The sequence below is a fragment of the Rhincodon typus genome, chromosome 11 (assembly GCF_021869965.1).
Source record: "Rhincodon typus isolate 14 chromosome 11, sRhiTyp1.1, whole genome shotgun sequence".
NCBI classification, from domain to species: Eukaryota; Metazoa; Chordata; class Chondrichthyes; order Orectolobiformes; family Rhincodontidae; genus Rhincodon; species Rhincodon typus.
Genome location: NC_063342.1, coordinates 28,868,983 through 28,896,406, shown reverse-complemented (window position 1 = coordinate 28,896,406; position 27,424 = coordinate 28,868,983). Strand labels below are relative to the sequence as shown.

The 27,424-nt window shown below is 39.6% G+C and overlaps 1 protein-coding gene across 5 annotated transcripts in view; it reads right to left on the bottom strand.

Moving 5' to 3' along the window:
• Positions 1–27,424, bottom strand: part of LOC109912917 (E3 ubiquitin-protein ligase DZIP3-like) — a 127,202-nt gene that overhangs the window by 78,539 nt on the left and 21,239 nt on the right. For 4 of the 5 annotated variants that reach the window (XR_007263233.1, XR_007263234.1, XM_048602981.1 and 1 more), the window contains 6 exons: positions 25,180–25,494; positions 11,235–11,540; positions 6,940–7,590; positions 5,224–5,271; positions 3,487–3,584; positions 402–455 (listed from right to left, as the gene is read on the bottom strand). Coding sequence is in view for 3 of the 5 variants with exons in the window: in XM_048602981.1 (XP_048458938.1) it covers positions 402–455; positions 3,487–3,584; positions 5,224–5,271; positions 6,940–7,590; positions 11,235–11,540; positions 25,180–25,494 (1,472 nt within the window). In the remaining 2 variants the exon portion in view is untranslated. The remainder of the gene's footprint in view (positions 1–401; positions 456–3,486; positions 3,585–5,223; positions 5,272–6,939; positions 7,591–11,234; positions 11,541–25,179; positions 25,495–27,424) is intronic. The other variant, XM_048602983.1, reaches the window with a different exon arrangement.

The following is a 27,424-nucleotide window of genomic DNA, read 5'->3' as shown; positions in this document are numbered from 1 at the left end:
CTGTACATCTTCTCTCCCACTTATCCGCCACTCCCACCTCATTGACCAATCGCCAGCATAGCCTACCTGCACTCACCTATGACCATCCCAACTACCTTCCCCAGCCCCATCCCTCCTCTCTCTATTTATTTTGGAACTCCCTTCCCCCTCCCCCATTTCTGAAGAAGGGTCCTGACCTGAAACATCAACTTTCCTGCTCCTTTGATGCTGCCTGGCCTGCTGTGTTCCTCCAGCTCCACACTGTATTATCTCTGACTCCAGCATCTGCAGTTCTTACTATCTCTAATCAAATCAAGCTGCTTGGAATACAAAACATAAACTAATCAACTCATGATGCAGAGAAAGCAAAATATCAATTTCAAATTGTTTACTATTTATGTCACAACACTGCAAAATCGTACCTTTTTACCTCTTGATTTTTTCCGCCTTTTCTTTGATTTTGAGTCTCCTGTTGCCTACATGTTTAAAATAAATGAAAAAAGTGCTTTTAATTTGTTCAGATTCTTTTCAAAAAAAAAGCAAAATTAACTTTTAAATGACTTTACAATATACTGATTAGGAAGTCCATTAGCTCAGTTGTCTGGATGGCTGGTTTGCGATGCAAACAGTGATGCCAATAGTGGGTTCAATTCCCACACTGGCTGAGGTTATCATGAAGGACACTGCTTCTCAACTTCTCCCCTCATCTGAGGCATAGTGACCTCCAGGTTAAACTATCAGCAGTCGTCTCTCTCTAACGAGACAGTGACTAAGCGCTCAGTTCAGAACAAGATAATCTGAGCCCTGAGCAATTGCCTTCAATCCAAATTCCAAAATTACAGACAGCATGATGTTATTTTGTTGCTTCCCAAAAAATATTGCTGTGCCAGAAGAAAAATAAAGTGTGTTTGTCATGGCAAGCAGTTAACATATCTCCCACTTTACCGATGGTTGTAACTGCAGTCCACAAATTGGGTCATCCCTGACCTTCCAAAACAAAATGGGAAGTCAGTGGTGACAAAAAAATGTTCTTGCACAGATATAAATGCAAAAGTTGAAGTCTAGGTTTGCAATATGTACATTATAGTAATTCACTTTCTAAAATTGCTTCATTTAATGTTGCTTTGGTTTAACATCAGTAAATTAATGGGCCTGTAATCTTGTTGAGTATCGTGTGATTTGTTTTAAAATTATTTCTTGTGGTACCTGATTAACATGTCCCACTAGCCCTGATCTCTCCAATTGCAGCCTTTTCCCCACACTTCTGAGCTGTGACGTTTCCCAACTTCCAGTTGTGGTCCCTTCCTCCCCACTCCCAACTTCTTTTCCATTCCCAACATTTGACATGGTCTCTTCCCCCATCCCAACTAAACCATGAGCTGCTTCCCTCTTCTGGGCTGCATTTCCACTCAAGATCTCAAGCCAATCTGAATTTGAAGTTGTGGAAGAGTGAGCCTTGATGGTTCAGAAATACTGCCAGAGTTTTTACAGTGCAGGTTTTTAAGTGACTTTCAAAACTGCTCCTGTTTCACTACTCTTCTTCCAAGTCCTCTCTCACCGCAAAAGTTCGGGACAGGGAAACTGTGAGCAAGAGCATTTAAAAGTAACATGGACTGTGAAATCTTCAGCACTTCTGGCATTCACACTTCCTCAAAATTGGAGCTCCAAATTTTGATTGATCTTGGATCTCTAATGCGAACACAGTTCTGGAAGAAGGAAGTAGCAACAGGGTGGGTTGGAAGATGGCAGATGTAATTCACAGATTGAGGATTGGGTGAGAGGTCACAACTCGGAAGGGTGAGGAGTTGGGAGGGTTTGCAGTGACCAGGGTCTACCTTAGACATTCAGGAAGCAGAATCACCAATTAGAAGTTGCTACTTTAAGTAGCAAATTACACACTTCTTTCATAAAGAATTATTATACTTAAAATTATTTCACTTAAAGAATTTATTTCATTTACCAATATAGGAACTTAGCAACGTAAAATATTTCAATTAAGAAGGTATAATGCTTTAATATTTGTACCTTTCTGACAAGGTCCTACAGAACCTGACTACAGTTTTATCATTGATCCCGATGGGAACCATTGTTTCACTTAAAGTTGTGATTTTCAGGGATGCAAGCATAACTTCAACTGAGGACTTACTGCATTTCTAATTTGGCACTGGGGCACTTAAGAATGGCACAGGCTTACATTTCACACAGTGCTGAAATTTGCAAACTGAAATTGTATTTTAAAGTTAAGATCTGTACGGTCTGCTCCTGTTGAAATACTGCCGTAAAATAGCTACATTCCATATCAGGGGTCATGAGACCCATTCCCCAAATATACAAGGTTAAATTTTTCATGATGCACACAAATAGAAAATTGGATTGGAAGAGACGATGTCTGACCTGCAATTACATCTAGATTACTTTTTACATTAAAAGTGGTGATGTAGCATGTCTAAACTATGGAAGCACTAAGGCAAGACATAATGGGGATAAAAATCACATCAGCACTTGTTGTGTGGCACTGAAGTCTATTGCTACCTTCTACCATAAACTGCAAAATGTTCAACAGCCTTCACTAATTATCATGGTGAAATGTTAACTCTTAAAGTCCACTTTGATAGTTCAATAAGTTCACTGAAGCAACATTTATTTCATCAGTATGCTTTAAGGGTATGTTGGTTCCTTCAAGTTCTTGTAAGCACTTCAATAGCTGACCGTGCCAGCTTTTACCCATTTCAAACACCCATTCATTAATCTCTTTCCCATATGCAATACAAAATACAAAGAGCCCATGGATTTCCTCGTGTCAATGATTTAAATTTTCCATGAAGTTGCATCTGGTACCTCCTCTTGCTGCTGCTGACCTCATCCCAGGTTAGCACCGTCTAATTCACTACCATTCTGCAGTTTCTTCCACATCTGCTCCTCCTAACTCATCTCTTCGACAAGGCCTGCTTTTAATTCCCTTGATTCCTCCTCGACCAATTGCTGAGCATTCCATCTTCAACCTTGTACACTTGAAAATATTGTACAGATTCTTTTTATTGAGGCACTCTGTAAAGTGCCTTGGGAGGTTATGTCACACACGGTGCAGTAGCTAAATTAAAAAAAAACTCAGCATCACTTAAGAGCAACCAGGGATGGGCAACAAATGCCAGCTTTTCCAATGTTCTGATCTCAAGAATGAAAAATAAAAGCCACTTGTACAACGAAGAAGAATGATAGTTGTCAAATAATACTATCTTCTGAGACTGGATAGAAGGGGAAATTATTTTTTAAATAATTAAAATCATTCCTAAAATGTTACCAAGTTTTTTTAAGATCAACTAGGTGAACACATCAGTGAGGTCAACACAAGTGACAGAATAATTCAATTCTCATTCGGTTCACTGTCACATGCTTGGAAGTAGCCCGGGCATTTGTCTACAAGCAGTGAAGCAATAGTTGTCGTTGACATAGAGATGAAGAAATACTAAACAGCACACCACTGGATTCACAAAGTCAGTAACGTACAGGAATAGGTTTTGCAAACTCATCCTCTGAGGTCTCCTTTTCCTTATGCTCTTCTGTAGTATCAACCAATTTTACCCCAGGCTTTTGGGTTTCATGCCCTGAAGTAGAAGAGGTTTTGATTACTTTCTTAAAAAATGTGCATTATGTATTCACATCATGAGTAACGTTTTGATATTAACTTGGACTGGTAGTTCTCATAATTGAAAATTAAATGATAGAAACAAGAAGCAGAATAACTAAGTATCTGGGAATACTAGTAGTACATCAAGCAATGATTTGCTCAAAAAAAGCTTTGAATGTGACTAGAAGATGTTGGTGATTTTTGTTTGAACAGTTTAATTTTTGAAGACCGAAAGAACTGTGGATGCTGTAAATCAGGAACAAAAACAGAAGTTGCTAGAAAAGCTCAGCAGGTCTGGCAGCATCTGTGAAGAAAAAAATCAGAGTCAACATTTCCTCAGAAGTGCTGCCAGACCTACTGAGCTCTTCCAGCAACTTCTGTTTTTGTAACTTTTGAAAACCTGTTCTTATATTTGGATTGGGAGTGAAGAAACGTCATGACACCTGCTTGCCAGCTAAATGTTCTTTTGCTTAATTGTAATTGGAGAGAATTTTTTGGTGCTTTCTGAGCATGGATAGCTTAATATAGGACTGATGTCTAGAAAATTCTAGATTTGATCAATTTAAGGAACAGACTAAAAACCAGTACTTTTAGCTTTTGTTTGAGTGATGCTGTGCAGAGCGATCTGGGTGCAGTGGTAAATGAATCACACAGTTAGTGGGAGGAATAGCAAGTGATTAGGATGGCAAATGATATGTTGTTGTTTATGGCAAGGGGAATGATTTACCTAAGTAGGGGAGTTTTAGTGAAGCTGCACAGGCTGTTGGTGAGACCACATTTGGAGTATTGTCACAGTTTTGGTCTTCTTATTTGGAAAGAAAACATACTTGGTTTAGAAGCAGGCTGGGAACATTCAATCAAGTCATTCCTGATGAAGATAAAGTTAACTTTTCAAGAACAAGTTAGGTCTACACCTTTGGAGTTTAGAGGAATGAGAACTTAACATATTGAAACATATAAGATCTTGACTGGACTGGATATCAGGAGGATGTTTCTACTTGTATTGAGTGGTGGTGGTGGCTGAGGACTAAAATTAGAGGACATAGCTTAAGAATAAGATGTCTCCCTTTGAAGACAGAGATGAGGAAAACTATTTTCTTTCAGAGGATTATTAGTATTTGGAATTCTCTTCCCCGGAAAAAAAATGGAACTGGGTCTTTAAATTTATTCAAGGCTGAGACAGATATATTTTTGGTAGATAGTGGAGTCAAGGGTTCTGAGGTGCTGAGAGGAAAATGGAGAAGAGACCACACCAAGATCAGCTATGATCTTATTGAATGCTGGGGTGGGCTCGAAAGGCCAAATGGCCTACACCTACTAAGTTTTTATTTTAGGGGCAAGGGTTCTGGGTGTGCGCTTGATACAACTTTCAATATGAGGAATTTTTGGACTTTTTCTCATTTAGTACAGACATTAAAGAATTATTGTAGGAATGAAATTTCTTTTATCTATTTGTGAAAGAGTATTGACTGGAGAACTTTCACTAATAAACTGTGTGATAAACTTTACTCAATATTCAAATACAGATAAAATATCACTTGGAGCGTTAGCCAGAGTTATTCAGAAGAAAAACAAGCAGTTTGCTTAAAAGAACACATGACTGCTAAAACGCTCACCTGCACACAGATCCTCTGCCAAAGAACAAGCACAGACTGAATCAATACCTAAACAAACAGATGTAACATTACTGCACATATGAAGTAAAAGTCAAAGGAAAAACAAAGAAATTTGCAAATATTATAGACTACATAGAGCAAGTATCAAAGTATACATAATTCAGCAGACATAAGTGCAGATACAAAAACTATCTGTTTTTGGAAGCAGTTGGGTAGATGAGAGTGTGTGTTTAATTCATCAGCTTCATGGTTAACTCCAGAAATTCTTCAGGGTCGATATTTACCAATCGATCAATCTGCTCAGAGATGCAAGGACACACCTCTGGAGCAGGTGGGACTTGAACCCAGGCCTCCAAGTTCAGAGGTAAGGACAGTACTACTGCCCGACAAGAGATCTAGGCCATCAGGGTGGTATCCTAGGCTCAACCATCTTCAGCTGTTGACTTTCCCTCCATCATAAGGTCAAATGTGGGGATGTCTGTCAACAATTGCACAATGGTCACCACTATTCCCAACTCCTCAGATACGGGGGCATTCCATGTCCAAGTGCAACAAGAGCTGGAAAATATCCAGGTTTGGGCTGAAAAATGGCAATTAACATTCACGCGACATAGGCCATGACCATCGCCAATAAGAAACAATTTAACGACCACTCTTGACATTCAGTGGCATTTACATCACTGAATCCTCCACTATCGACATCCTGGGGAGTCACCGCAGAAAAGAAACTGAACTGGTCAAGCCATTTAAATATGGTGGCGACAAGAACAGGTCAAAGGCTAGGAATATTGCAGAGAGCAATTCATCTCTTGACTCCCCAACATCTACACCATCTACAAGGCATAAGTCAGCTGCATGATGGAATAGACCCCACAAACCTGAGTGTGTACAACTCTTGAAACCCAAGAAGCTTAACACTATCCAAGACAAAGCAGGCTGCTTGATTAGCACCACATCCACAAACATCCACTACAGACGCTCAGTAGCAGCAGTCCATACTAATTCACCAAAGATCCTTAAACAGCACCTTGCAAACCCACAATCACTACCATCTAGAAGGACAATGGCAACAGGCATGTGGGAACACCCCCACCTGCAAGTTCCCCTCTGAACCACTCAGTATCCTTACTTAGAAACATATTGCTGTTCCTTCAGTGTTGGTCAAAATCCTGAACTTCCCTCCCTAACAGCATGATGACCATATTTTCTGGTGGGATCACTGGATGGCTATCAACAAACCTGAGTGATTTTCCCCTCCATGTCCTACAGATTTGATCCTGAAATATAGTGTCCAACCAATGCACAATTGAGATCGCAACCTAATAAAGCTTAAAGTAAAATTCTTGAGCTGCATGACTGTGTACCATCCTGGACAATGTGCTTACCAAATGAACCACAAGGACATAATCTAGATTCAATGCTGTTGAAGCTTTCAGGATTTTTGTTGCTACTCTAAGATTTTACATTTCAAGTTTTTGCATTTTTTAATGCATCAGATTTGAAAAGAAAAATCTAAAAACATTGAAGTAAAGTTAAACTGAAAAAGGGGGTAACAGCCAGTTTCCACATACATTCAATTCAAATAAAACAGGAAGGTATTGGTCCTCTATCTATGGTTGATGGGCTAGTGTGACAGATTCTGGGCACTGTAAAAGGATAATAATCCACTGAAAACAAATGGACCTAATATAGCTAGCATTAATAAATAAAACTTACCATTGTGATGTCTAACAATAAGTTCTTCCAAAAGCTGGGACAGTGGCTTGTTAAAATATTTCTCCATGTATCTCCTATCGATGAATATAACGTTCATTGGCTGCAAGCGAAGTTCTTGGAGTCGCTTATCATCAATGCCAAGATGAACAAGTATTTCTGCAGCTTCATTCCATATTTGGTCAAATTTTTCGTAAGTCAGGTGTGTGTGGAAAATCCCTTTCAAAAGGTAATCTCGCATTTCACAGATCCGCCGTAAGTAAGCTCCGGGGGATGTATCAGATCTTGCAAGCCTCCCAGTCCAACCTTTTTTGGGACGGGGAAACTTCTTCATGAACACAGCAAGAAAATGAAACAAAGGCAATGTAAAATGCAGAGTTTTTGACTTCTCTGTGGAATAAACAATATTCATCCATCTTTTTCGGACATTGCTGAAATCTGTTCCTTCTAACCGATTCTTGATTAAGACTTTATTCTTTGTAACTTCTTCATCCAATTCCTTTGGAGATATGTGGGCATCAAAAATATTCCGAACAGCTTTTGTGCCTTCCACATGTATTAAATGAAGCAGACGATAGACATTGACATAGCATTTCTTTATTAACAGCGGTTTGATTGGCAGTTCAGGGTCGAATTGTGGACAGAGGGGTCCGGCTGAATTAAAACATGAAAAAAAGGAAAAGTTATAGCAAGCGCTGAAGCTCGTAGCTATTAAATCTTTTGTTTTAAAGAGGTTGCATAAGGAAAACAAAACTTGCAGGAAGTTGAACATGCAAACTCACTTGACTTCAGAACTATCACAAAAAACGAAATAACTGCAGTACTACAGATGCTAGACATCTAAAATAAAAACAGAAAATCCTGGAAATACCCTGGGTAAGGCAACATTTGTTGTGGGAAACAGTTAGCATTTTAGGTCAATGATCCTTCTACAACACAGTTCTAGCAAAGGGATCTTTGACCTGAAGCACTGAACTCTGTTTCTATCCACAGATACTGTGTGACCTGCTGAGTATTTCCAGTATTTTCTGTTCCTAGACATTATTATATGCTCCTCCAATTTTTAAGTTAAAGTGAAAAACACATCTGAGTAATAAGTGAAGTCTGTATGAAATGTTATTTTAAGTTCATAATATGTAACGTTCTCTAATTGTGCCAATCAGGTTATACTGAGCACATGTACTATAAAGATAGCTGTATCCAAAGTTCAAGGTATCACTGCACATATTCCAGTCATTCTAGAAATATGTAAACCAGTATGTACAGGCCTCCTCAACTGTGTGCTGATTTCCAAAGAAAGTTGGAGCATCCAGTGTTTGCCTCTATCAATGTTTTGTCTGTTAATCCAAGTAACCTGAGGTGTAATATCAGCTCTTTGGGTGACACCTATTAAAACAGTAATATTTCTTTGGCAGGGTATCACGTATTTCAATGGAAGCAACATGGAATAGTAAATTGATATTCCATTATATATCACCATTATAGTGATGTGAAGGTGATGCAGAAATAGTAGAACTTGTAAACCTGCTAGCATCACTTTAATATAACATGTTTTCAAATGGCATTGTGATGAGAAAGAAGCAGAGGTAACTTATGAGTCAGCCCTGGATTTGACTGGAACGTACTAATATCAAACAACTTCCAACTAGCCATTTACATCACTCGGATTATCACTGTGTGACAGGTTATAAAAGGCTTGATTTGTTATTTTCACATGTACTGAGGTACAGTGAAAAGTATTGTTTTGTGTACTAATCAGACAAATCATAACTTAGAATAAAATTCAGAATATAGTGTTACAGCTACAGAGAAGGTGAAGAGGAAGGACCAAGGACCCAAGTTCAATTCCAGCCTCGGGCTACTATCTGTGTGGAGTTTGCACATTCTCCCGTGTCTGTGTGGGTTTCCTCTGGGTGCTCCAGTATCCTCCCACAGTCTAAAGATATACAGGTTGGTGGATTGGCCATGCTAAATTGCCCATAGTCTCCAGGGATGTATAGGCTAGGTGGGTTAGCAATGGGAAATGCAGGGTTACAGAGATAGGGTGGGATGCTCTTTGAAGGGTCGGTGTGGACTCAATGGGTCGAATGACCAGCTTCTACGTTTTAGGGATTCTATGATTCTAACAGAAAAAAAATCAACTCTAATATATGAGAGTTCATAAGTGTGATAACAGTGGGGGAGAAGTTGTTCTTAAATCTGTTGGTACGTGTCTTCAAACTTTTGTATCTTCTGCCCGATGGAAGAGGGTGGAAGACAGCATAAATGGGATGGGACGGGGCTTTGATTATGTTGGCTGCTTTCCCAAGGCAGTCCAAGTGTAGACAGAGTCAATGGAAGGAAGGCTAGTTTTCATGATAGACTGGGCTGCATTCACAACTCTATGTAATTTCTTGCAGTCTTAGGAAGAGCAGTTGCCATATGAAGCTGTGATGTATCAGGATACAATGCTTTCAATGGTGCATCATTTGTCTGGATTGTATGCAAAACAATACTTTTCACCAACAAAAAACAGAAATTGCTGGGAAAGCTCCGCAGGTCTGGCAGCACCTGTGGAGAGAAATCAGAGTTAACGTTTCAGGTCCAGTGACCATTTGTCAGTATCTAGGAGCCTAGGGATGCAGCCCAGTCCAGTCCCTGAGCAAGGTTTGTGTTCCTGAGCACAAAAGGTCCTTGCTGCAGCACTACAATGATAGTGGCCAGTGCAGCACTGAAGTGCAGAAGCAGCCTGTATGTGAAATGAACATGTGCTATGGGAATTGTAGAGGTTGGTGCATGTCGGATGTCATGATCGTGGATGTGGGATGCGTTTGGCTTGTGGCCATGAAGCATGCCCAAGGTGATACTGCCTGGTGCCCAACACAGATGTCTTCTGGATCATGCAGTGAGTTGAACAATAAGACAGTCTGTTCTGGTTTCCATGCTGAATTTTCCCGATGGCTAGTTTGAAAAACCACAACCTTTGGTGAGTTGGGCTGTTAACAAGGCGTTTAAAAAACAATGTTAAGTGACAACTCGCTGCTGTGTAGTGAAAATCCTGACATGCTGCTTGAGGAAAACATACAAGATGTGGCAAGATGATCCTGAAGCCGAGATGGCTTCGCACAATATCTCACTCAATTCTTCCACAAATCTCATCACAACCCTTACACTCACAGCATGATAAGATTTTGCCCAATGATTTTGATTCAATTTAATACAAGGTGCTTTTTGCAAGTAAAAACAATTTTACTAAACAACTTTTCAACAGAATGGTGATATTTAAAAGGAAAACTTCCAATGCTTCTAAGTTACCCAGGATTAGCTAGTCAGTTGATCATAAGAAACAGGAGCAGGAACATACATTCAGGCAATTGTTGCTTTATTACATAAAAAATCATGGTTAATCAGACTATGGCTTTAATTCCACTATCCTATCTGTCCCTCAAAACCATTAACTTCTTTGTTGATCAATAATCTGTCTAACTGTGCATTGAATATATTTAATAACCTAGTTTTCACTGCTCTTTGTGAATGACAATTCCAAAGACTAATGACTTCAAGAGGAAAAATCCCTCCTGATCCTTTGATAAGAACTATATCTGGGATAAAGGATCACTGCACTGAAAAGGTTCCTAACAAATTCACAAACAATATCCTATTGACACTGTGGTTCATGTTTCTGGACTGTTTGCAGATTTTGATACACTTAACCTCAAGTGCTAACTCTGTTTCTTGCTCCACAGATGCTGCTAAATTCTCTGCATATTCCCTTTCTGCTTTTATTTCTTATTTTACTTATAAGGTTTGGTGTCATACAACTCCTGTGAAGCATACTTAGACATTTCACTGTGTTATAAGCGCAATATAAATACAACTTATTCCTTTCTGTGCTCCAGATTTAACTCCAACATTTTCTGTTTTCAGTTGAAGTAATTGGTGGAACTACTGAAACTGATAAATCCAATAAAATACAGAATGTGAAATAATCAGTTTCCTTGACCTGCTGTGTCAACGACTGACATTTACAACCATCTGCAAGCTTCATTCTCATTTCCCTTTGCTGTTTCTTTTCTTTGTCAGGGAGCTCCCATTTTACACTTAGCACTCCCAAAAACTGAATGTGTGTGGGAAGTCAGATCAGAAGTAGAAACTTCTACCAGCTTTTAAATCAAGTCAATTAACAAGTAAAAGCAATATTTCATTCATAAAACCAATTATTTGAATCCTGTAAGAAATAGTGTAAAAGATCAAATTTAGTCTCGTAATCAGCACAAATTCTATTGCCACTAACCAAGATTAGACAAATTAATAATTACTTTGTTCATCAAATGCTTTCAGGAAACTGTTGATGTATGGTCCCAGATAAGGAAGGTCATTCTGATGTTGCACTAATGTAAACCACATGTCTGCTACACAAAGAATGGTTTTTTTGGTGAATAAGATGTGCATAAAACGTTCTGCTCCCTCCTTTTGGTTATACTTGCATAAATCGTTGCTCTCCGATTCTTTCAGCATTCCTGATTTCACAAAGTATTCCGCAAAGCGCTTCACGCTGTATTCTTCCAAGACATATTGAAAAACATCAGCATATTTCTTGATGAAGAACATACAACAGCTATCACCTAAATGACAAAAAGCCAGGGTAATATGTAAGATTGTGCAATTTGTTTTTACATTCAGAGGGGAAGATAACAACAATCCAATAAACTTTATGTTTGACAATAAATAGGCAGTACGCTCACCTAATGTTATCTGCCAAATAACCCAAGAATGATCTTAGAACAAGTGTGTATTGAAAAGTCTGATTTTGACCAAATGTTGAACTTAGTTTTCTACTTTTGACATGGTTACTGGAAATTGAATCAAGATTCCTCACATTAATTTCATTGAAATAATGCTTGCAACTTTGTGACACACAACAGCTTGAGATTGTTCTGACATTTATCCATATAAATTAGATGATTTCTCCCTAAATTTCACTTCTTTTAGCATCTTCCAGCCAATAAATTTTTATTATGAATTTTGAGAGAACATATTAAAGGCATATGAGGGTTGAGAGATTTGCATCTCTGATTCTGCAAGTTTACAGGTTGAAAGTGTTTTACAATGTTATTTTCATCAAAATAAAAAGAATAGTGCAGATATGAAAATATTCCAAACTATCTTGATTGAAGAACTGAAGTGGAGCAATGTTGTTGAAAGCGATATAAATAATTAGAGGCATAAATTAATTTTCTCACTGAAACAATCATTTAATACAATATAGTAAATGAATGAAAATGCTATTTCTTTCATGCCATTTTAGTATAATGGGAACAGTAGCATTAGGATCCAAACCAAAAAAAGTCTCTCTTGGACGACCTGAGGGTAAGTCCATCGACATCACATTGTGATCATATTGAACAAAGGCTGGCATCATCATCATTCTAGTTTTCCTAAACAATCACAGCAAAAAGATCTGATTAGCTACCATGTGGTACTTTGTCATTCAAATGAAGAAGATCTTCCACAAAAATAAGACTGAAACAATACCTCGGTTAGTAGTGGAGGTAGTAACATAATCTGCTCCCACTTTAACATTGGAATTATGAATTGGAAATGGCACTACAGCGTGTGGCTTTCCTCAAATGAGACAACTTATCTTTCTTCCTCATATCAACAAAATATTAGCATGTAGAAATAAGTGTCCAATACATAGGTAGCATTAGTAGTCAGGATAAGTCTTCTAAATCTTAATCTATAACTGCATCTAAGAATACATTATGCTTTGCAAACTTGTAAAGATTAAGCTAATTGGTTGTTCTACAGGCATTGCCACTTTTAAGACATGGGTAAACATCTTTAACACATTCTAAAATCCTTGTGTCAATATTAACTTTCCCACTTTGATGTTAACATTGTAAAGCAAGTCTCATGGAAAGAGACAGGTAAAAGCTACTGGGTATGGTTCCTAGTGTGCAATGAAGAGCCACTCTAGATTATAGAAGATGCAATAAAAGGATGTTGCTCACTCCTTATCGACAAACGCATGATGCTTATTGACTTGGCCAAAGTACAAATGGATTGGTTTTAAGGCACTGTATCAGCCATTCTTCATTTCAATTTGCCTGTAAAATCTGATGACTTTCCAAAAATAGAGCTGTTTGAAATGCCAACTGTATTTACTCTCTGGTTTGTGTAATATTTAAAAGCAATTGAAGTCAATACATCCTTAGCAAAAACTGGCGCCAGTATGACCCTGAAGTGGTTGAGCTCTTGCATATCTCTCAATTCAAATGGCAGTGCCAAGACTGTGTCACCGTCCAATGTCAGAAATTTGCCAACACCAATTTGCATCAAAACATCCTTGGCAGCACTTTGCGCCACCATGATTTCACAGCAACTTGATGCATCTCTGACGCGAGATGCTTGTAATGAGTCCTTGGAATGATTCCATGTTGAAACTTCTATTAGTACAGCTAAGCTTTAATAAATATTCAACATTATTCAACAAGTGGCTAGACAATTTATGCTTGTTAACTGAAGTTGGAATACTGTCTTTTCAATTTTACTCTCAACAAGCTCTTGTAAATAGGCTTGTAGAACTGAAATCAACTGAGGCAGGCAGCAGTTCTTTGACAATCATTTAATGCATTTTCATGAATTGTGAATAGTGTGTTGAATTTCTACTTTAAACCATTGCCATGTGGTAATATTAACATAGAGTGTCAGCTAACGAAGCATGTTCTTTTGTTTTCATGCAAAATTTCTGTCATTTGTCAGTAGTTAAAAGATTAGCAATAGAACAACAGGTCACAATTGCCTAATTGTTAAGTTAAATCTTTTGTCTTAGGCCACTTTGTATATGGTTTTTTTTCTGTGCTTTTTTAAAATCATTTGAACCTGTGAACATATAATCGTATGCTACTTATTGCTATATGCTTTGATCACAGCACTCTTTGTTGCCATAAGGGATCTTGATCAGATGGGCCAATAGGCCGAGGAGTGGGAGATGGAGTTTAATTTAGATAACTGTGAGGTGCTGCATTTTGGAAAGGCAAATCAGGGCAGGACTTAAGGTGCAGGGATCTCAGGGCAGAACTTGTACACTTAATGGTAAGATCCCGGGGAGTGTTGCTGAACAAAGAGACCTTGGAGTGCAGGTTCATAGTTCCTTGAAAATGGACTCGCAGGTAGACGATAGTGAAGACGGTATTTGGTATGCTTGCCTTTATTGGTCAGTGCATTGAGTATAAGAGTTGGGAGGTCATATTGTGGCTGTACAGGACATTAGTTAGGCCCCTATTAGAATACTGCATATAATTCTGGTCTCCCAGCTGTAGGAAGGATGTTGTGAAACTTGAAAGGGTTCAGAAAAGATTTCTAAGGATGCCAGGGTTGGAGGGTTTGAGATATAGGGAGAGGCTGAATAGGCTGGGCTATTTTCCCTGGAGAGTCAGAGGCCGAGGGGTGGCCTTGTAGAGGGTTATGAAATCATGAGGGGCATGGATAGGGTAAATAGCCAAGGGGTGGGAGAGTCCAAAACTAGAGGGCATAGGTTTAAGGTGAGAGGGGAAAGATGTAAAAGGGACGTAAAGGACAACTTTTTCACACAGATATTGGTGCATGTATGGAATGAGCTGCAAGAGGAACTGGTGGAGGCTGGTACAATTACAACATTTAAAAGGCATCTAGATGGGCATAGGAAGTGTTTAGAGGGGTATAGGCCAAATTCTGGAAAATGGGACAGATTTATTTAGGATATCTGGCCGGCATAAACGAGTTAGACCAAAGGATCTGTTTCCATGCTGTACATTTCTATGACTCTATGACTATGACCATAAGCAATGAAACAGAATTAGACCATTCAGCCTACTGAGTCTGCTTCGTCATTCAATAAAATCATGGCTGATCTGATAACCCTCAATTCTATTTTCCTGCATTTTCCCTTAACCTTTGATTACTTAGTGATTAAAAGTCAGTCTATCTCAGCCTGGAACATAAAAATGACCCAGCCTCAATAGCCCTCTGGCAAAGATCCACAACCTCTCAAAGAAGAAGAAATTCTTCCTCATCTATGTCTTAAATGTGCAAATCCTTATTCTGAGATTATGCCCTCTAGTCCTAGACTCTCCCACAAGGGTAAACAACTTTTCCACATCTAACTTGTCAAATACTCTAAGAATCTTGTATGTTTCAATATGGTTGCCTCCGATTCTTCTATGTTCCAAAAAGTACAGACCCTATCTACTCAACCTCTTCTCCTAAGACAGTCCCTCATAGCTGGTATCAGCCGAGTATCAACCTCCTCAATGAGCTCAATGCTTTTTATGCTCAGTTTGAACAGAAGATCAGTGAAATGGTGTCACCTGCCCTGACAGCCTTGATACACCTGTACCCAGTCACTCCTGCAGACACAAGGTCAGCCTTCTTAAGAGTGAACCCCCAATACTAGCGACTGGCCTGATGGGGTCCCTGGCAGTGCACTCTGATCCTGTGCAGACTAGCTGGTGGGAGTATTTGCAGATGTCTTTAACATCTCAATACAATGAAGTGAGGTTCCTGCCTGCTATCTTGATCCTGCTATCTTGATAACTATCTTGATTTATTGCCTTATGGTCACATGTATTTTGTTACAAAATACAGTGAAAAGTGTTGTATAATGTCGCCACTCTGGTGCCATCTTAAAACTCAGAAAAGTATACCAAAACATAGAATATAAAAGCCGGAAAATGAAGAAAAAAAGAAAATGTGTTCAACTTTATGGTCCTACTCCTCTGCCATCTTACTGGATATCACCAAGGTGCCAAAGAAAAATCAGGTAATGTGCCTTAATGACTACCGCCTGGTGGCTCTGAGGTTAGCAAATGGCACACATCAACTCCAGTCTCCCAGACTGCCTTGACTGACAGCAATTCACTTCTGTCGCAATAGATCCATTGCAGATGCCATCTCCATGGCCCTACACTCATCCCTAGGACATTTGGATAACAAGGACACCTATATCAGACTCCTATTTATTGACTTTAGCTCTGCCTTCAACACCATAATTCCAACCAAACTCATCTCCAAACACAGAGACCTAGGACTCTGCTCCCCAATCTGCAACTGGATCCTCGACCTCCTGACCCACAAACCGCAATCACTAAGGCTAGGTGACAACACCTCCTCCACAATAATCCTCAACGCCAGTGCTCCGCAAGGTTGCATACTCAGCCCCTTACTATACTCCTTGTATACTCACGACTGTGTGGTCAAATTCAGCTTTAATTCAATTTATAAATTTGCTGATGGCACCACTATCGCTGTTTAGATCTCAAACAATAAGACATAATACAGGAAAGAGATAGACAGCTTAGTAGTATGGTATGAAGACAACAATTTCTCCCTCAAAGTCAGCAAAATGAAAGAGCTGGTCACTGACTTCAGGAAGCAGAGTGGAGAATGGGCCCCTGTCGGTGCAGAGGTGGTTGAGAGCTTCAAATTTCTAGGAGTAAATATCACGAACAATCTGCCCTGGTCCATCCATGCTAACGCTGCAGTCAACAAAGTATACCAACATCTCTACTTGCTCAGAAGGCTAAGGAAATTCAGCAACTCTTACCAATTTTTATAGACGCACCATAGAAAGCAGCCTATCCAGATGCTTCACAGCTTGGTATGGCAACTGCTCTGTCCAAGATCACAAGAAATTACAGAAAGTTGTATACAGCCCAGTCCATCACAAAACCAGCCTTCCTTCCATTGACTCTGTCTACACTTCCCGCTGCCTTTGGAAAGCGACCAACATAATCAAAGACCCCTCCCACCCTGGTTCTACCCTCTTCCACCCTCTTTCATCAGTCAGAAGATACAAAAGTTTGAAAACACGTACCAACACGTTTAAGAACAGCTTCTTCCCTGCTGTTATCACACTTACGAACGGACGTCTCATACATTAGAGTTGATCTTTCTCTGCACTTTCTCTGGAGCTGTAACTCTATATGCTACAAACTACCTTGATGTATTTATACAAGTAATGATTTGTCAAGTTAGCACGCCAAACAATACTTTTCACTGTATCTTGGTACATGTGACAATAATAAATCAAATCATGACAACAATAAATCAAAGAACATTCTCTGTACTGCAATGCCAGTATATCTTTCCCTAGAAACACTATTCACAGTATTCCAACTTTGGTCTGACTAGAATCTTGTATAGTTTTAGCAAGACTTTCCTACATTTACAGTCCATTCCCTTTGAAAACAAAGCCAACATTCCATTTGCCTTTCCTGTTATCCATTGAACTTGGATGCTAGCTTGTTGTGATTCACAGACAAGGACTCCTAATCCCTCTGATCTGTTTCTTTCTGTAGCCTTTCTTCATTTAAATAATATTCTGCTCCTCTATTCTTCCTGCCAAGATGCATAACCTCACATTTCTCCAAGTCATATTCCATCTGGCAAGTTTTTGCCCACTCACTTAACCTGTCTTTGTCCCTCTGTAGAGTCTTTCAGCCATCCACAGCACTTGTCTCCAGGTCTATTTTTGTGTTGGCTTGGTACATTCACTTTCCTCATCCAAATCTTTAACATATAACATAAATAATTGCCTAGCTGGTTCACATTAATTTCAGTTATGAGGATAGATTAAAAGGAATAAGAACAAGAGGGCATAGATTTAAAGTGATCTGCAAAAGAAGCAAGGGTAAGGGAGCAAAAACATTTTCTACCTAGTGAGTAGTTATGGTATGGAATGTACTATCTGCAGTGGTGGAGGCAGGTTCAATTGAGGTATTCAACAGGATTGGATATTATTTGGATAAAAAGAAACCACAAGGGGATGGGGGGATAAAGCAGACTGATCCTTGGTAAAGATGCTCATTTAATGAGCTAGTGCAGACATGATGGGACGAATGGCCTCCTTCTGCACTGTAACACTTATGTAATTCTGCTGGTTTACTCTCATGCCATCCGTAAAGAGAACAGCTCTGTTTTCATTATAAACATCACCCAATTCAGCAATGTCCAAATCTGAAGTTGTCCAAAAAGCATTAAAGAACAATGGCCTGACTGAAAGTATTATAGTCTGATCTGTCTCTGAGGAGGAACCAATGCTTTTCCTATAATTAGAATAAAAGAGCAAGGGTATGGCTTCTTTAACTCAGGAAAACAAGATGATGTTATGCACAATTCACAAGGTTTAATGTGACAAAGAAATACTGCCCACACCTGCATCATCAGATTATGTAGCCGTCACACATCAAGTTCTTGAAATCCATATTAAGAAGAATTTACATTTATACACCATTTCACATACCCTCGGAATGTCCCAAAACAATTCACAAATAATTAATTACTTTTCAAGCACAGTTCCTGTTGTTTTGGAAGCAAATGTACACATTGCAAAACACTACAAACATAAAATGAGATGAATGTCTTCGTGGTGGTGACTGAGCAGTGAATGTCAGCCAGGACACAAAACGAACTCTTTGCACTTGTTTTTAGATGTGCCACAGCGTATTTTCCGTTCACCCAAGCAGAGAGGACTTTGATTTAATGTTTTTGGAGACAATGTGACAGTTCCTTTGTAGTGCATTGAATGTTTGTTCAGGTTTAATTGGCAGTGCAGCTTCAACCCACATGTTCCTGACTCACAAGAACACAGTATGTGCTACTGCTCAGCCAAGCTGAAACGGAATGTACTTATAAGAATATAAATATTTAATCCTCAAGAGTGTGGATGATACAAAAGAAAAAGTTAGTTTAGGAAGGAAGCATTCTTAAAAAAAAACTTCCAAATATATTTTGTTTAGGCAGTGAGGGGAAGAGGAGTGGTGTGTGTTAGACGATGGGCTAGAAGGATGTGTTTAGTTTCTAGTGGTATTGAAAACTTAAAAACCCTCAAGTGCTAAGAATTGGCCATATCTGATGATAAACTGCAAGGGATTATTCTGTAATATCAGACAGAGTGGTAACTAAAATAAAAAAAATTACGTTAGTAAATGGAATAGGAAAGGTGTTAAAATTAACATTTACCAGCCTGAAACAGTGATCAATTTAAAATGCATAGGCACAGGATTGATTTGTACGTAAGTTTTGACCATTACTAAATTAGTCATGATCTTTTTTTTTAAGTCGAAGATGGCTAACTGCAATAGGTTCCTATAGTTTCTTGCGTCTCTGGACCTTAATTTGTTTGTTCTTAATGTGAAGGTGCTGGTGTTGGACTGGGGTGGACAAGGTCCTGACAAGGGGGCAGCGTTTCTAAAGCTTGTGATTTCAAATTAACCTGTTGGACTATAACCTGGTGTCGTGTGACTTTTGGCCTTGCTTGTTCTTGTCATGGCATGTGATATGCAAGTTCCAACATGCATTCTGGGTCTTGCAGCCCTCAACTTAGTGATTCTAAGGAATCACTGGTAGCTGCAGAAATATAATGAAACGTTTTTGGTATTTAGTGATAGCAGTAGTAGTCCTTCTAAGTTCATAAAGCAGCAAGGTGCTGTCAATTCATCCAGAATTATTTCCAGGGCTTGGTTTTGGGCAAAATTGGTAAAGTCTGTAAGGAATGCTCATCTAATTGCCTCACAAAATCACTTGAAGTTAAGTGAACATTTTACAAATAGCTCCCTCTCTCTTTCTCCTCTATTAAGAAAACTGCCTCAGCAGCTTGCCAGAGTTGAATCAGACAGGGAATAACAAGTCAGGACAGATTTATGTTTTCATTAGGAAGCCTGTTATCCGACTAAGGACACAACATAAAAGCTGGCCTTTTGCAGCACTTATAGGCTTGATAAGGCATGCCCAATTAACTAAACAACAGTTTGGTGAAATTAACCAGATGTTGTTCCAGGAGATAAGCAGATGGGTAACCTTATGGCCCAAGACTTGCAGTAGGAGTGGTATACTTTGAGTACCTTTCCCTTAATAATTGGATAATTCAACAAGTGACTGATTTGAGATTCCCAACAAACCCCCAAACTCAAGTATGTACTGAGGGGTCTTGTGGTGCAGTGGTAGTATCTGTACCACTAGGTCAGAAGGCTCGGATTAATGAGGGGGGATCTCATATAAAATTCTAACAGGCTGGACAGGGTAGATGCAGGAAGGATATTCCTGATGGTGGGTGTGTCCAGAACCAAGGTCACGGTATGAGGATTCCGGTTAGCCGTGATCGTGAAGAATGGCAGAGTAGACTCAAAGGGCCCAATGGCCTCCTCCTGCTCCTATCTTCTATGTTTCTATGTTTCAAGGCCCATCTGCTCCAGAAGTGTGTCTGAACAAGTCTGAATGGGTAAATTACAAATATCCATAAACCGGCAGTCACAAAGGAAAATGCCATGATAGAGGGAGGGTTTCTTTGGGATTGTTCATTTCAATTTAAGACTCTGATCAACCAAACTTTCTGCAAGAGATTGTTACAGAGGCGGCAGACATTCTTATCTTCTGATCCAGGATCAGGAACTGTTCTCACCTATAACAGGTCATGAGTTTATGTGATCTATTCTGATTATGTACTGGATTTGAACAGTGATCCATTCTGATTATGTACCGGATTTGAACAGTTGCTTCCTAATAAACCAATTTCAACTTTAAAACTTAGCTGCGCATGACTCCTCTATACTGCTGAAATATTGGTTATCTCTAATCAGGTTTTACAGCCACAAGCAACTTCTCTGAATTATTCTGATGAGGTCCTTGTTGTATACGGGTCTGAAGGGGTTAACATTGAGGAATACTATAAGCTTCACTCACCATGATGATAGCATATGGATTTACGGGTAGAAAAGTTTAGGCACTTGAAGGAATGAGAGCTAACATCTGTTCCTTCCTCAAAATCTCTGAAACAATATTGATTGTAGCAATGTTAGAATTCATAAGAATTACTGTAGGAATTATTGATGAGTCTTTGACAGATTTATTACAGCTCAAAGAAGACCTGATCTTAGGGAAAGCTGTTCAGAAAGTCAGTGAACCAGAAGCAACACAGATCAATCCTAAGAAGTGAAGATCAACATTGGCACAGGAGAACAGCAGAGTTCATTCAATTTTTAAAGTACAAAGCCAAAGGCGATATGCAGGAGAAACCAGTACACATAACAGGACAGGTACCAGACATTAAATGCTCTTGTCCTTTGCTGTGGAGCAAAGAAATCTCACAGGTACAGACAGTGCCCAACTATTGGAAATGAATGCTTTCTCTATCGCACAACAGGTCACTTTCAGAAAATATAAAGGTTTGGGAAATAGTTTCAGAAAAACAAAGAATTAAATAGTTACCCACACAAAGAGGTTAAAGATGTAGAACAAGCTGCAACAGAAGTAAAACTTTCAGTGTCCCAGGTTGAAACAGTTAATCCAGGCCTTACATTGTGACAAGCTGACACTTCTGTCAATAGTCATCCCACGAATTTCAAGTTATACAGTGGGCAAGTGACACTATCATATTGGATAGTGAGCTTGATGAGGAAACCAATGTCCATAGCCAATAATAGTGCAACTACATGGACCAGGAGGCACAGCACTTAGATTAAAATTTTGTCACAAGTGATTGTCCAACATAGGTATGACAAATAGAAGATAACAGAAGATTTAATCTTCATAATCAAGAATTCATATTCATCAGTAGGAAGACATTTTTGACAATCTTATTCAAAAAGTGGGAGAGGTTAAACAGAAGCTGCTCAGAAGCTCATTCGAACATGAATAACCTAAATTATTTAAAGACTTAGGGAAGCTGAATCCTGAGTACAGCAGTATACTGAAGGAAGATGATAAATCATTATGCCTCTATACACCCAGGAAGATTCTGCATCCCTTAATGAAGCAGGTTGAAAAACAGCTTGCAGAAATGACCATAACTGGCACCATTTCCCTAGTCACAAAACCAAGTCAGGCATGGTTACTGTATCCAAGCCTAACATTACTATTGTTGAACTTACGCAGCTGAAAAAGGTGATGAGAGATACCACCCTACGTCTATAGTTGACGGACGTTTAGGTAAACTATTCAAAAGGGGGGCTTTCATGAAACCTGATGCACTGGATTTGGGCAGGTTCCAATGAATCAGCAATAAAGATTGTTTATGATACCTGTAACTCCATTTGGGAGACTTTGTTTTAATAGATTACCAGTTGACACACCTTAGCTACAAAGATTTTTTAAGAAACAATGTCCAATATTTTACAAGGTTTTCATGGAGTCATATGCCATATGGATGACAAATTTAATACATTGGGAAATAACTGAACAGCATGATCAGACAATGCATGCAGTACTAAAGCGCTCACAATGAGGAGGGCGCAATCTTAATATAAGGTGTGAATTCTCCAAGAAATCCATTCGGTTCTTGGGACTCATAGAACATAGAACATAGAACATTACAGCGCAGTACAGGCCCTTCAGCCCTCGATGTTGCGCCGACCTGTGAAACCAATCTGAAGCCCATCTAACCTAAACTATTCCATTATCATCCATATGTTTATCCAATGACCATTTAAATGCCCTTAAAGTTGGCGAGTCTACTACTTTTGCAGGCAGGGCATTCCATGCCCTTACTACTCTCGGAGTAAAGAACCTACTTCTGACATCTGTCCTATATCTATCACCCCTCAATTTAAAGCTACGTCCCCTCGTGCTAGTCATCACCATCCGAGGAAAAAGGCTCCCACTGTCCACCCTATCTAATCCTCTGATCATCTTGTATGTCTCTATCAAGTCACCTCTTAACCTTCTTCTCTCTAACGAAAACAGCCTCAAGTCCCTCAGCCTTTCCTCATAAGACCTTCCGTCCATACCAGGCAACATCCTGGTAAATCTCCTCTGCACCCTTTCCAATGCTTCCACATCCTTCCTATAATGCGGTGACCAGAACTGTACGCAATACTCCAACTGCGGCCGCACCACAGTTTTGTACAGCTACAACATGACCTCATGGCTCCGAAACTCAATCCCTCTACCAATGAAACCTAACACACCGTATGCCTTCTTAACAACGCTATCAATCTGGGTGGCAACTTTCAGGGATCTATGCACATGGACACCGAGATCTATTGACAACAGTGAAGGTAAAATGGTGAATCCTCAGAACTTAATGCCATTAAAGAACTCCCCTCTCCAAAGGCAGTTGAGTATCTCCAAAGATTTTTAGGGATGGTAAAGTAATTGATGAAATTATTGTCTCATTTGATAACTATGACCGAACCCTCGAGATGAATCTTCTTCCAGAAGATGAAGAATGGTGCTCAAACTTGCATCAAGTAAATAATTTTAAAAGGTTCATGGACATGTTGAACTTCATGTTTTAACACACAACAATCTTGGTGGCACAGTGGTCAGTAGTTAGCACTGCTGTCTCACAGCGCCAGGGACCTGGGTTTGATTCCAGCCTCGGCTGACTGTGTGGAATTTGCACACTCTCGCTGTGTCTGTGTGAGTTTCCTTTGGGTGCTCCAATTTCCTCCCACAGGCTAAAGATGTGGAGGTTAGGTGATTGGCCATGCTAAATTGCCATAGTGTCCAGGAATGTGCACGGTAGATTGAGTAGCCATGGGGAATGCAGGATTACAGGGATAGGGTAGCCAGGTGGATCTGGGTGGGATGCTTTACAGAGAGTTGACTCGATGGGCCGAACTGCCTACTTCCACACTGCAGGGATTCTATGGATTCTATATTTTTCAACCATCCTTAACAGTTGAGCTTTTAACATTCCTCCAGAAGCAATCAAATGAGTGTCACAAACTAGTCTAAGTATGCATTGTTAGACACAGAAACATGGTGTGATGTGCTGTGATTGAGGGGATAATCTTGGTTACATTGGCTTGTGAATAATATTCAGATTGCATCCTTGGTTTGAAAGTGGTCTTAGAAAGAGATTATAAGCCTTCAGTTTCTCCACCAGATGAGAAAGAATTAGCAAGCATCCAAGAATATAAAGATTTGGCTTTATCTCGTGAGGCTCACCTATAATGCAAGAAAACTGCAAATGAAGACAGATGCGCTCTCCAGACTAAGGGCAGACAGCCTTACCAGCATGATGAGTTTATTCACAAAACTGAATCATCCTCCCAATCCGTGGTATCACAAAGACCAGCAAGTCAATCAGCGTGGCCAGATCTGACAGGAGTTGTAAGGACACTGGGGAGTTTCAACATTCATCGATATTGTACTGAAATTTGGCATGCCAAAGACCCAATGGATTGGCCTTGAAAACATATTTTAAGCACCGACAGCATTTTATAGTTGTGGATGGCATATTGGTGTATGATGAATGACTGGTCATTCCAGTTTTGGTTCAGGATGATGTCCTAGAGTAGCTGTATCTGCGACATTTGGAAATAAACTAAATGCAACTGGGTCAGCAAGGTGGAGGCCTGTGACCTCAAAGGTTACTGAAGATCTCATTGCCAATTTCAAGACTTGTGCTATCTACACAGCAGAGCAATGAGAACCATGGGAACATGTGGATACAGATTTACTAGTTTTTGATGGACGGTCTTAGTTAATTGTCATCAATTATCTCTCCCAATAGACAGCGACTCAGACATTGAACGTTTTGCACATAATCATCCTAACCTTATATGAGATTTTTGAAATACATAACGTCACTAATGTAGTCATTTTGGGGAATTGGTCACAGTTTGCTAATGAGTGCTTCAGACAATTCACTACCACTTCTGATTTTGAACATGCCACAAACTTGCTGAGATACCCATAATCAAATGACAAAGTTGAACGTGGGGTGAGGATAGTTGAGGACTCTTGAGGAAGAATATAGACTTCTATGCAACACCATCAGTATTTACACCTACAGGACATTGTATAACATTGTATAGCTAGGAGCACTCCTACTGTATGCAACAGGCCACAAACTGCAATAGGCACTACCGTGCAGGGCGGTTGTCACATTTACAACTGGGGCAAACGAAGAGCTCAGCGAGGAGTGAGGAGGAGGTGCTTCTTTTCGTTTTTAGTGAATTAATTGGTTGGTCGGGAATTTATTTGGGGACTATCTTTAAATTGGTGCAAATTAGCAAAGCATATTATTTCTAGAGAAGCAATTACGCTTGAACGACCATGAAATCGGGCAGTGGGAGCAGCTAAACTTTCCTCACCAATCGTAGAAAAATAGTAGTAATTTTGCTTTGTACTATTCTCGGGTGGTATGTTTAGTTTCATAAAAGGATCCAAATCCCAGGCTCAATAGTCAATATTGATAATAAAAGTACATTATTAGATCAAGCAGAAAATACGTGATCAACATTAATAGTAGAAAATAAAAAATGCGAATATACTCACTGCATCCTTGCATATACTCAGCCCAGTTTAGTGCTTCTGCATTTAGTATCACTGGGTCCCGCATATGAGAAACAAACTGCCTTAAAATGCCATTGTTATTTATTTGTAAAAAGTGGTCCAGCAGAGCTTGAGTCCTGTCATTCCTAATGGGATACTGAGTAATATTGTTCAAGGAGACAAAATCCAAAGTGCCAGATGTAAAAAGTTTAAGAATGAGTCGATCAACATCCAGCATTCCTTTCTCAATGGATGATCTCTCTGCAGTGAGTTCTCGCAATAAATAACACTTGCTTGGTTCTTCCATTGGCATAGCAGCTGAACAGAAAGAAAAATCAATAGAAGATGAACAATGCCATTTCCATTACTTATAGCAAATCAATGTTACTGAAACTTTCAGAATGCTTAACAGGGTCTCAGATTCACTTTTTTTGCTTTTGCATTAACACAAAAATTGCAGCATAAAGTGATCATTACAATGACGCTGTTTGTATGTGTCCTTCAGAAAAGCTCACTAGTCTTGTATTATTTAAACCAGGCAATAGAATCTGTGGCCGAGCACTTCATCAGCAGCACTGAATTCCTGGCCTTATTATACGATACAAAAATCCATAAAATTCACAAAAATTACAAACATGAATTAAAAGTGAAAGATTTTTTTTCTGAAAAAGTTATCACAATTATACAGGAATGTTCTAAGGACATATTCCCTCCCCTGGATTTTGTTTTCCTTGATTCCTTTCTTCTAATTCTTCAATGGGATATGAGCGGTGTTGGGAAGGCCAGTATTCATTATCCCTCCCTAAGCACCCTCAACAATGTGATGATGAGCGCCTTCTTCCTTCTCTGGAAAAAGCAAACTGGTTCTTTCTGTTGGGGAGGTGATGGCCTAGTGGTATTGTCACCTGACTAATAATGCAGAGACCCAGGTAATGCTCTGGAGACTTGGGTTGAATCCCACCATAGTGGAAATTGAATTCAAATTTTTTAAAAAATCTGGAATTAAAAGTCTAATGATGATTGTCAATTGTTCTAATAACATTTACTCAAGTCCTTCAGGGAACAAAATCTGCAGTACATGTGATTCCAGACCTACACAATATGGTTGAGTCTTATCTGCCCCCACCCTGGCAAATTATCAAACTGGTACGAAGTCTCATAAAATAAATGAAACCTGCAGGCCATTCGGCATGACATGGACACTGATAACAACAGCAGCAAACACAACCCTTCACAGTTTGCAAAATCCTCCTTCCAACATTTAGGTACATGTGCTTGGGAAGAGTCAGTCAAGCAACAAGCTGACATAGTCATAATGAATGAATTCGCACATTATAGACACTATCCTTGACACCATACATCCTTGCCATATATCATGTCCTGCCACCAGGACAGACACACTAGAGATGGGGGCATAGAGGTATTTAGTCAGAAGGGAATTGCCCTGGCAGTCTTCAACATTGGCTCTGGAACCCATGAACAAGGGCAAGGAAACCTGCTGACTTCCACCGAACACCTTGGTTGATGAATCGGAACTCCTCCATGTTGAAAACCACTTAGAAAGAGCACTGAGAGTGGCAAGAGCATAGATGTACTCTGGGCAGGAAATTTAAACATCCATCACCAAAAGTAGCCTGAAAACACCTCTAATGACTGAGCTGGCCAGGTCCTAAAAGACATAGTTGCTACAATTGTCTGTGACACGTGGGGAGGGAAAAATAAAGAGAGAAAAATGTACGTGGCCTCAACCTCACCAATCTACCTGCCACAGCTGTGCTCATCCACAACAATCAGTAGGAGTGTACGGCTGCTGTGGAGAGAAAGTCCTATCTTTGCATTAGGATATGCTCCATCATGTCATGTTATACTACCACGACGCTAAATGGCACAGAGTTCAAACAAAACTAGCAACTCAAAACAGGGCATCAATTAGGCACTGTGAACCACTGGCAGCAACAGATTAGTACTCAATCAGAATCTGTTACCTCATTGGTCCAACATATTCTCCACTCTATCTATCATTACCGTCAAACCGGGAGATCAACCCTGGTTCAATGAAGAGGGCATGTCAGGATCAGCACCAGGACTACTTAAAAAGGAGGTGTCAACCTGGTGAAGGTACAACACAGGAGTATTTGCATGCCAAAGACTGGAAGCAGCTTGTAATATACTGTGTTAAGTGATTTCCACATCCAACAAACAGATCCTAGGTCTGCAGTACTGCCGCACCCTGTTCTGAATGGTGGTG